This window comes from Callorhinus ursinus, unplaced genomic scaffold, assembly GCF_003265705.2.
Source record: "Callorhinus ursinus isolate GAN/ISIS: 27379988/994484 unplaced genomic scaffold, GSC_fseal_2.0 scaffold26, whole genome shotgun sequence".
Lineage (NCBI taxonomy): Eukaryota > Metazoa > Chordata > Mammalia > Carnivora > Otariidae > Callorhinus > Callorhinus ursinus.
Genome location: NW_027397088.1, coordinates 8,296,918 through 8,307,201, shown reverse-complemented (window position 1 = coordinate 8,307,201; position 10,284 = coordinate 8,296,918). Strand labels below are relative to the sequence as shown.

The 10,284-nt window shown below is 45.5% G+C and overlaps 1 protein-coding gene across 2 annotated transcripts in view; it reads right to left on the bottom strand.

Moving 5' to 3' along the window:
• Window positions 1–2,597: 2,597 nt before the first annotated feature.
• DSP (desmoplakin) overlaps window positions 2,598–10,284 on the bottom strand; it is a 44,285-nt gene continuing 36,598 nt past the window's right edge. Inside the window, exons 23-24 of one of the 2 annotated variants that reach the window (XM_025890973.2) lie at window positions 7,538–9,832; window positions 2,598–6,544 (exon numbers count right to left, since the gene is read on the bottom strand). In XM_025890973.2, the coding sequence (XP_025746758.1) occupies window positions 3,293–6,544; window positions 7,538–9,832 (5,547 nt within the window). In that variant the 3' untranslated portion in view covers window positions 2,598–3,292. The remainder of the gene's footprint in view (window positions 6,545–7,537; window positions 9,833–10,284) is intronic. The other variant, XM_025890974.2, reaches the window with a different exon arrangement.

The window sequence follows — 10,284 nt, the reverse complement described above, 5'->3', positions numbered from 1 at the left end:
CTGCATCGGGCTCTCTGCTCAGCAGGGAGTTTGCTTCTCCCTCTGCCCATCCTCCCTGCTCATGCTCTCTCTCTCTCTCAAATAAATAAATAAAAACCTTTAAAAAATAAATAAATTCATTATTACATACTCCATTACCATCATAATTCTTGTTGATGCTCCAATTTTCCCAAATTTGACCAGTGGAAGCCACTTAAACCACTTTGTGTCTCTATGACACGTCCCATTAGTCCTTGAGTACTTCCTTTTCCTTGATTAACCCAAGCTTACTTTGTACATTTTCCTATCCAAGACCTGGAATCAGCCCTTTTAATTTCCCCAAGTGGTTTTAACTCCCAGAACCCAATCCCTCTTATATTATTTATTTTTACTTTTTTCAAGCCTGATGCCAAATCTTTGCTTCCTTTTGTGCTTGTTTCTATCAGATGAAACTGTGGACGGAATTTTTGTGAATAGCTATTTCCATAGGCAGATAGTACAATTCTCTCACATAAAAAAAAGTGATGAGTATAAATAAGCCCAAAAATAGTACCCCCGATATACAGAAATAGGCCAATAGCTGCAAGCAGCTGTGCGGTAAGGGATGAGTTCCGGTTTAGTTATACTCTGCCCACAACATCCCTACTTTTTATCTGCATTTACATGGTTAGCCCAGCAGCTGTCTAGAAAATGTGAGACTTTTTGGATGTGAAATGATGATTTCCATTGAAAAATATATACATATATAACTTTCTGTGGAGGCGTGCTGTAGGTGAACCCAATCAAAACTAGCCAAGGTCAAGGATGTCCTCTCTCCAGGACACAGCCTATCCCACCTCAGAGCTTAATGACAACTTTGGCAACAGCCTGAAGGTATACTCTTTCAACCTGAAGAACTGCTTTACACTGATGCTTATTAATCTATTTTTTATTTTTTTAAAGATTTTATTTATTTATTTGACAGAGAAAGAGAGAGGGCACGCACAAGCAGGGGGAGTGGGAGAGGGAGAAGCAGGCTGCCGGCTGAGCAAGGAGCCCGATGTGGGGCTGGATCCCTGGACCCCGGGATCATGACCTGAGCTGAAGGCAGATGCTTAACCAGCTGAGCCACCCAGGTGCCCCTTATTCATCTGTTTAATCACCATTTTTCTGGAGAACTTCTGACCCATTCTAGATTAGGCCCCTATTACAGGCTGAATTGTGTGCCATCCCCATCCCCACCCCAATTCATATATTGGGAGCCCTAACCCCCAATGTGACTATATTTAGAGATAAGGACTATAAGGAGGTAATTAAAGTTAAATGAGGTCATAAAGATGGGGCTCTTACGTGATAAAATTATTAAAAGTCTTTCTAAGACAAGGAAGACATACCAGAGCTCCTTCCCTACTCTTTACTGCCTACCATCCAGAAAGAGAGCTTTTACCAGCAACCAACCTAAGAACACTTCTACCTTGGACTTCTAGCCTCCGCAACTATGAGAAAATGAATTTAAGTCACGTAGTCTGTGGCATCTTGTTATGGCAGCCCAAGCTGACTGATACAGTCTCCTAGCTCCAGCATGAAGATCTTCCTTCATTTTGCCCAACACAGCATTTACCACATATTTTTCTCTTCCTTTTATATTACAAGGGCTATTTTTGTACATTGTTTCTACCATGGGATTCATAGCTTCTGGAACAATGTGTAGCACACAGAACTCAATACTTAGTGAATGAAGTTAATTACAAGTCCTCTAGCTTGGGAGGGGAGCAAGAAGAAAAGGAGGTAGGACAAGGAGGAAATGAATGCTGTTTTCACCCAAAGTCCCAAAAGCCCCCAACAATTTAAGTATTATCTTACATATGATCTTTTTTGTTCTTCACAATTAGCATCTCATTTGTTTGCCTATTTTCCAATCTATGCTATAAAATGTTTGAGTATATTAACACATATTGCTGATATATGAAAGCTGTCCCTCTGATTGCTTTATATGTATCTCTTGTCCCCACCCAGGCTGCAAATGTCTCGAAGTCAGGGGGCTTGTAAATTCTGTTGAATCCTCATAGTACCTAGCCTAATACTAGACATAATAAGTATTCAGTAAGGTCATGTTGATTTAATGACAAATGTCTGAATTTCAAAAGTTTCTCTTTGATACAAAGAATAGGCTTAGATCTCATTGTCCTTCAACAGAGAGCCAAGACTTCTTCAGGACTCGTTTTTATAGGTTCAAGGACAATTCTTTCCTCTTAGGGGACAAAATGAAACCCCACATATTTGGAGACTACCCGAATGGAATCTGAGCCACTTCTTTTTTTTTTCTAATGGTATTGTGGTGACTTTTGCCCATGCTCCTTAGAACTTATTGTCCAGAATAAACAAGAACTGGGTATTGACCCGTGGCCTGGACACAGGCTTCTTTCCAAGGACTCTGCATACAATCGGCACTTGAGAAATGTTGGAGAAACTACAAAAGACCAACTTCTAGCAAGAATTCGGGACTAAACGTTTTTTTTTTTTTAATGGTCCTAATAGGTACTTAGTAAACAGAAGGTTTTAGACATATTGTACAATTAACAGAAAGATGCTGATAACTACCTTGTGTGTATAAACATATGAAATCAAAACGCAAAAACTTGAAAAGTCGAAAAGTTTATTGCCAGAATAGCAAACTTCATAAAGACACCTTTTTAAAGTACATAGTAAATGACAAGCAAAATAAACAGAAAACTTTGACCAAAGAGAAGCAAAGATTGCTGCTATCACTCACATATAGTCAAATTAATGCTGAACCAAACAGGTGCATGTAAGAATATATAGGTTACACAATCCACAATCTAAAACTAAAGGAGACTCATTCCAAAATGTTTGGGTTTGGGGTGGAGTATTCTAGGGAGAATGGGAGAGAGAATTTTCTCCTAATACAGAAAATGGAAATATTTAGATGAAAAACAGAATGATGACTAAAGTATCCATGATCAACTTAATTTCATCTCCAAGAACAGAAATCTGTATTATAGGCCAAAAGAAGTACAAGAATCGATCAAAAATCTAAACACAGAAGGAACAAACTCTAGATTCAATTTGTGCTATCCTTACAACTGATTGTCACTTCATACACACTACATCCAGTGTGTTACGTACTTCGGGTGAGCTAAGAAGATAAAAAGCCAGAATAGACTTTACTATTTGATTTCAACCAAGGTTATGTCTTCTTAATCATAGAAAGCTCTATCACTATACTGCAAGCACTAGGTTTTCTTTTAGTAAAGTATTTAGTAAAGTGAAAATTCACATAAATGAAGCCAAGGAAATAGCAACTAACTGACTACTAGTGCCCAATAGAGCTACTGCTAAAGGAGTAGGAGTAAGAGTAGGAAGAATTCCCGGTTGCATCAAAGCTTCCTCTCCGGGACCCACTGCGGGAACCAGAGCGAGAGCCGGAGCGGGATCCAGAGCGAGAGCCGGAGCGGGATCCTGAGCGGGAACCTGGGGCAGAAGACATGTTATAAGGGCTAGGCAAGCCCTTAGATGAAACAGAGGCAGCCTCCAGAAGGCGAAGGCCAGTGATATCTTCCACCATGGAGCGATTCATGGCATCCTTATAGGATATTTTTAACTTGGTTTTGGGGCAGGTCAGGATTTTGGCATAGCTACTGGTGTCTTGCAGCCTCTGAGCTGCTCTGCCATCGATGAACCCCTTCCTGATGGCTTCTTCTGTGCTTATCCTCCCATGCACTTCCGGGTCAACAAGGCCTCCAGTGAGGTACTGGAACTCCAGGAAGCGCTGACCTGCCTCATAGGGGAGCCATTTTTCTTTTACTGCCTCTGCTGCTGACATCTTCTTCTTTCCCTTCACGCCTTCAAAGCCAATGAAGGCTTTCTGGGCGGGCTTCAGCCTGGTGGCCATATCTTGGTCAATCAGGCCCTGGGAGGCTGCGTCCTGAAGTGACAGCTTCTGACCGCTGGTTGGGTGGATGATGCCACCCGTGCAGGCCTGAGCCTCCAGAAGCCTCTGACCAGTGATGCTATCGACAATGCCCCGCTCTATTCCTTCTGTAATGGAGATCTTCTCTAGGTTTTCTGTGTCAAAGATGGCTGCAATGGGGCTTGATTCTTCCAGGGGGTCGGACAGAGAGCTGCTCCTGATGGTTATGTTCCTGACACTGGAGATGGTAGAAATCTTACTTACTGACTCGTGTCGCGAGTTGCTAAACACATCATCACTGACACCACCCCCTATACCACTGCTGTTGCCACCGACACCGTTTTTCAAGGAGATCATATCAGCAAACTGAGTGAGGCTGAGGCTGCCGGATCGGTACTGATCAAAGAACTTCCTGTCAATGAGGCCCTTGTCAATAGCGTCTTGAATATCATACTGACTGCCTGTCTTCCTATCTACCAGGACCACCCTGGTGGAGCCGTCGGACCCAGTGATGGTTATTTCTTCCCACTCACACTCCTGCTCACACAGTTCTCTGAAGGTTTCATAATCTATCAGGCCCTTCTTGTAGGCCTCCTGAACAGACATCTCCTTGTTGGTTTCTGGGTCAACGATGACCACTCTACGCTTCCTGAGAGTATTCTTTTGTGATGTCTGCACCTCTTTCTTCTTTTCTTTCAGCGGCAGAAGACAGAGCCCTGTCTCCTCATCCTTGATACATCTTTCTTTTAGTTGCAGATAGGTAAGATTTTCTTCTGTGTTGGGGTCAAAAAATCCTTTCGTATCATCACTTGGATCTGAGAGAATCTCACTGAGCTCCTCATTAAAGTAGCCCCTCTTGTAGGCCATGTCAACTGGCAAACGATGGCTCTCCTTCGGGTCTATGATCCCGCCTGTCGCGATCTGCGCTTCCAATAAACGAATGCCATGGCCCTTTTCAATGAGTTCCTTGTTCATGGCTTGGAACAAAGAGATGATGTTTCCTGTTTCAGGATCATTATACCCGGTGACCGCTCGTTCTGCAGATAGGAGCTTCTCTTTGAACTCAATGCCCACCAGGCCTCTTTTGTAGGCTTCCTCCACCGGTAACCTCAAGTTGCTAACAGGATCCACTATAAAGCCAGTGGCTGCTTGGGCTTCCAGCAACTCCAGAGCAGTACCAGGTCGGACCAAGCCAATTTTCATGGCCTCATAAATGCCAAGCTTCTGCTTCGTGGTCTCATTGTATATGCCTGCTATGCAACTTGAACCCTGAAGGAAGTCTTTAATTCTCTCACCAACCTCATCATAAGAAATCTGACCTGATTCCAGTTCATTTACAGTGGATGGTCTCAATATACCGGAATCTACCAGCTCAGAGACGGTCACCTGTTGTCTGATTCCTTGGAAGGACATACTTCTCTTCTGCACTGACAGCAAGAGCAGACCAGTGTGTGGTTCGATTCTGCACCGTTCCCTCAGCTGCATGTAACTGACTTTCTTTTTGGTGACTGGATCCACAAAGTTTTTCTGACTATCTCGGGGATCATTCAGGGACCGATACAAATCTCTGTCAATCAGCCCACGGGCCAACGCTACATCTTTTGGCAGAAAGACACTATTCACGGGGTCCACCACACCCCCTGAAGCAATCTGGGCCTCCAGCAGGCGCATTCCGGTTTCTCTGTCGATCAGATTTTTCTTGATGGCTTCCGAAACCGAGACTGTCTTGCCCGAAAACGGATCGTCAAAACCAGTGACAGCTTTCTCTGCGGTGTATATCTGCTGACGGTCATCGAAGTCAATGAGGTCCCGAGCGATTGCATTGTCCACAGTCAGCTTCTCATTCCTGTGGGGGTCGATTATACCCCCTGTAGCTGCCTGGGCCTCCAGGAGCATGACTGTGGATTCTGGGGTGATTAGTTTCTTTCTCTTGGCCTCCACCAGAGAGTACTTCTCCTTGGGGGAAGCAGATGCCCCAGCAATAGCTCCTGCACCCCGAAGGAAAGGCTGGATTTCAGAGGCAACTTCTTCCACTGACTTTTTCCCCTTCAACAGCTTGTCCAAGGTTGTTTTGTCAATCAGCTGGCACTCGTAGAGCTGCATGGCCGTCACCTTCTTCCTCAGTCCATCAAACACCAGCTTGGAGGAGTCAACGGTCCACTCGTACTCAGTCTGGGTCTCCCGATGGGACCCGTAGGGGCGCTGCTTGAGCTTGTCAATTTCCCTCTGGAGGCGGGAGCGCTCTGTTTCCAACTGCGACTGCGTCTCCCGGGTGGAATCCTCCAATTTGCGCCTGTACCGCTCCTCGATCCTCTTGATCTCTGCCTGCAGTCTCTCCATCTCGCTCCTGAAGCTGTTCTTCTCTCTCTCGCTTTTTTCTCTCTCCGACTCGATCTTCCTAATGGTCTCTTCCTTGCGGGAATACTGGGTTTTCCACTGATTGAGGTCATTCTGGATTTGCTGTTTCTCACACTCCAGGCGTTGTTTCAGCCTGCTTTCCGCCTCCAGCGTTGTCTTCAGGCGAGTGAGCTCATCCTCCAGCCTCTGCAGCCTGCTCTTGTCCTGCTCCAGAACTTTGATCTTCACCAGAAGGCTCTCTCTTTCCTGCACCACCTGAGTGCACTGGTTCTTTGATTCCTGAATCCTGTTAGATGCCTGGAATTTAAAAAGAGAGAAATGGGAAGAAATAATGTTTTGACTGTATCATACGGTGATCATAATTCAATCTCTTCTACATTAAAAAAAAACCAGAAAACTTATTTACTTATTTGCCCTTCCTCTGTGTTCCCTGGCTATGCTGCTATTTTATCTTACAAATTCATGAAAAAAAAATTCCATAGATATATGTTGCCACTTTGATAAATGGCTTCATACTTAACTATTTTTTTTTTAGAAGGAACTAGGAGAAGTTGTAGACCTCTCTTGTTCTTAATAGGGATTATGGTTCAAAAAAAGATGGGGAGTTTTGTCCCCCTGCTACACCTACATCCCACCTGTTACAACTATACTAACATGTTTAATAAAGCAAAATAAATCTGTGGACATATATGCACCCCACAACCAGCCCCACACAAATATTGTCTACAGAAGTCAAATGTATTAGAACTTCAAGAAGGCATTTTTAAATTAGGGGTTAAAAGAAGAAAAGACAATCAAAAAGAAACCTATGAGGGTCATGATCAAAAGAGAATAGAATAATGCATGCAGAAAAATCACGTAAGCAAGAAAGAAAAAGTGATTTTAAAATTGCATAGAAAACCCCTTTGATATGGCTTTTATTTAGAAAAATTTCCATGAAAAGTGCAGGTCAGAGCTCACTAAGCAAAAGCTATCTTCTAGAAAATAGAGTGGAACATTCAGAAGACAAACTCTGAGCTGTTGTACCCCTGCTGATGTTTGAAAAGCCTGGCCAGACAGAGGTTCCGCACAGACTGGCATCGACTCAGGGAGAGAACAGAAGGGCAAACAGCACTGAGATCACTTTAAAGCAGTGGCCCGGGTTACAACAGATAGCAGAAGAGCAATAAACAGAAAAAGCAGAGTGTCTGTGAGCAGCCAATCCCAGGAGCCGAGCACAGCCGGGATGAGATGAAAGTGGAGTGAAGGATTTCAAAGACAGGGAAGCTGTGATCAAATATTTGTGAATACCTCTAAAGCCTGCTTTTGGAATTTCTCAATTTCCTGTCTCAAATTTTCCCTCTCTCTCTGTAAATCATTAATCAGCCCCTGCAGTTCCAGGGTCCGGTTGTTGCTGATCTGCAGCTGGCTCCTGAGTTCAGAGATGGTCGTGTTTTTGTCACTATCCGCCTCACTCCGGCTCCTCCTGAGGTCGTCGTACTCCAGCCTCAGGTTCCGAAGCTCTTCCTCCAGCATCAAGTGCTCCTTGGTCAGGTTCTCTGTGAGACACTGCAGCCTCTCGATTTCGATTTTGCTTTCATTCAAGCTTCTGCTCTTATCCTCTATCGCCTTCTGGAAATGCTCATTCCTCAGGTGAGCCTGTTTGACACTTTCCTGCTCCTGAAGCAACTGCCGCCTCAGGGCCTCGACCTCAGAGGAGAGCCTTCGGAGCTCCTCCTGGGTCCTCTGCTTATCCCTCAGGTGGCCGTCCAGCACTTCCCTCTGCTGCCGGAGGTCGTCCTCACTGCGTTTCTTGACGATGGACGCCTGCTCCAGCTGCTGCGTCAGGCTGGTGATTTTTATTGCCTGCTCCTTCAGAGACCTCCTCATGCCTTCCAGCTCATCCTCCAGCTTCTTCCTTTTCGACGAGTCTTCTGAGGCGGCCCTCCTCAGCCGGCTCAGCTCCTCTTCCACCTTCTGCTTCTGCAGCTGCAGGTCCTTCAGAGAGCCCTGGAACCGCACGATGTCCTGGTCCCTCACAGCCCTCTCCTGGGAGACCCTCTCGTAGTCGAGCCTCAGGCGCGTGAGCTCTTGCTCCTGAACCTTCAGCTTGCCGATCGTCTCGGTCGCGCTGCTGTTCGCTTTCTGCAGCTCATACTGGGCCCTTTGCAACTTCACGTTCTCCTCTTCCAGGCACTTCCTCGTGCTGGTTTCCGTCTCTATCAGCTGCTTTAACCTTTCTATCTCCTTGTTTTTGTCCTGGATCGTCTTGGCAGCATCATCCAATGACTGCTTGTATCGCACGCTCTCCTCGGTGCGCATCTGAGTGACCTGCCTCAGCTCGATCTCCAGCTGCTGTTTCCTCTGTGACACCTCGGTGCCGGTGGCCTTCTGCTGCTGGGCGTTTTCCTCCACCCTCCGGAGAGTCTCCGTGGTCTGGGCCAACGTGTTCTTCAGCCGCTTTACTTCTTCACACAGGCTGCGGTTTTCTCTGGTGAGGTTGTCGATCTGGGCTCGGTAGCCACTGGTGTCCTCTTCCTTCTGCATGGTGAGCTGGTGGATGGTTGTCTTGGTGACGTTGATCTCCGTCTCGAACTGGTTCTTTAAGCTAATGATTTCCTCATCGTAATTGTTTCTTACCTTAGCCAGTTCATTCTCATATTCCCAGCGGCGCTTGGCCTCCTCCTGAAACTCAGCTTTGAGTCTCTCAATCTCCTTGTTTTTGTCCTGAATGGTCTTTGCAGCCTCCTCCAGGGACTGCTTGTGTCTTGCGTTGTCCTCAGAGCGCTGCTGGATGACCTGCTTCAGCTCGATCTCCAGATGCTGCTTCTTTTGCAGCATCTCCGAGCCACAGGCCTTCTGCTGCAGGGCGTCTTCCTCAGCCCGCCGCCGCTGCTCAGTGGTCTGCAGGATGCTGTCATTGAGCCTGACGATTTCATCCTTCAGGTCTCGATTTTCCCTCGAGAGGCGGTCAAGCTGGTTTCTCAGATTTTTGGAATCATCCTCTTTCTGCATGGATATCTCCTTGATGGTGGTCTTCGTAATGTTAATCTCTGTTTCATACTTGTTCCTTAAATTACTCATCTCCTCATTATAGTGGTTTCTTACCTTTGCCAGCTCATTTTCATATTCTCTCTTCCGGGCGCCCTCCTCCTGCAGAAGAACTCTCAACCTTTCTATTTCGTACTCCTTCTCCTTGATGGCCTTCTCAGACTCCATTTTCTGCCAGCCAAGGCTCTCCTTCTCACACTGCCTGGCCTTCTGCAGCTGGTCATAGTCACTCTTCTGTTGGTCAAACCTGTCTTCCACGGCCTTCCTCCTCCGCTTCTCGTCTTCAATCTCGTAAGTCAGCCGGGTGATCTTCTCATTGAGTTCTTTTATTTGGCCGTAGCACTTGTCCAGGTTTTGCTTCGCTGACTTCCCATCCAGCTCCGCCTGCCTCTTCAGCTCCTCCAGGCTCACGAGCTTGGCTTTGAACTGGGAACATTCCGCCTGGTATTTCTGCAGGTTCTGATCCAGGAATTTGTTCTTGTTGCAGTTTTCAGAATTGGCATCCCGGGCCAGTCTGAGCTCCTCTTCCAAAACTTCAATCTTGGTATTTTTCAGCTGGGGAAGCAAAAGCAGAAATTAGGTTGAAAGAAAAACATCTCACGTTGTAAGCCCATCATGTGGTCTCATTTCTCTTTACACGCCTGCATATGTGCATGCACACACCACACACACAAACACACACACACACACACAGAAGCACACATATAGAGTGATATGAGGGGAAAGATACTAGACAAAAACGCATGCTATCTGTATTCTCATCACAATTCTTCCATCAACTCTCTGTACAATCTTAGCAAATGATAGAACACCTTTGAGTTTCCCTTGCCTCGTCTGTAAATGAGGCAATTTTTTCCAAGATCAAAAGCTTGAGATTTCATGAATTATGTTTCCTTTATTTCAAGGTAGAAAGTTTCCATATAAACTCAATGTGTGTATTAGAAATGAGGAGTAAATGAAATAATTATTCAACATAAAACAATCCAAATCCAGCCAGTCCAGGATGT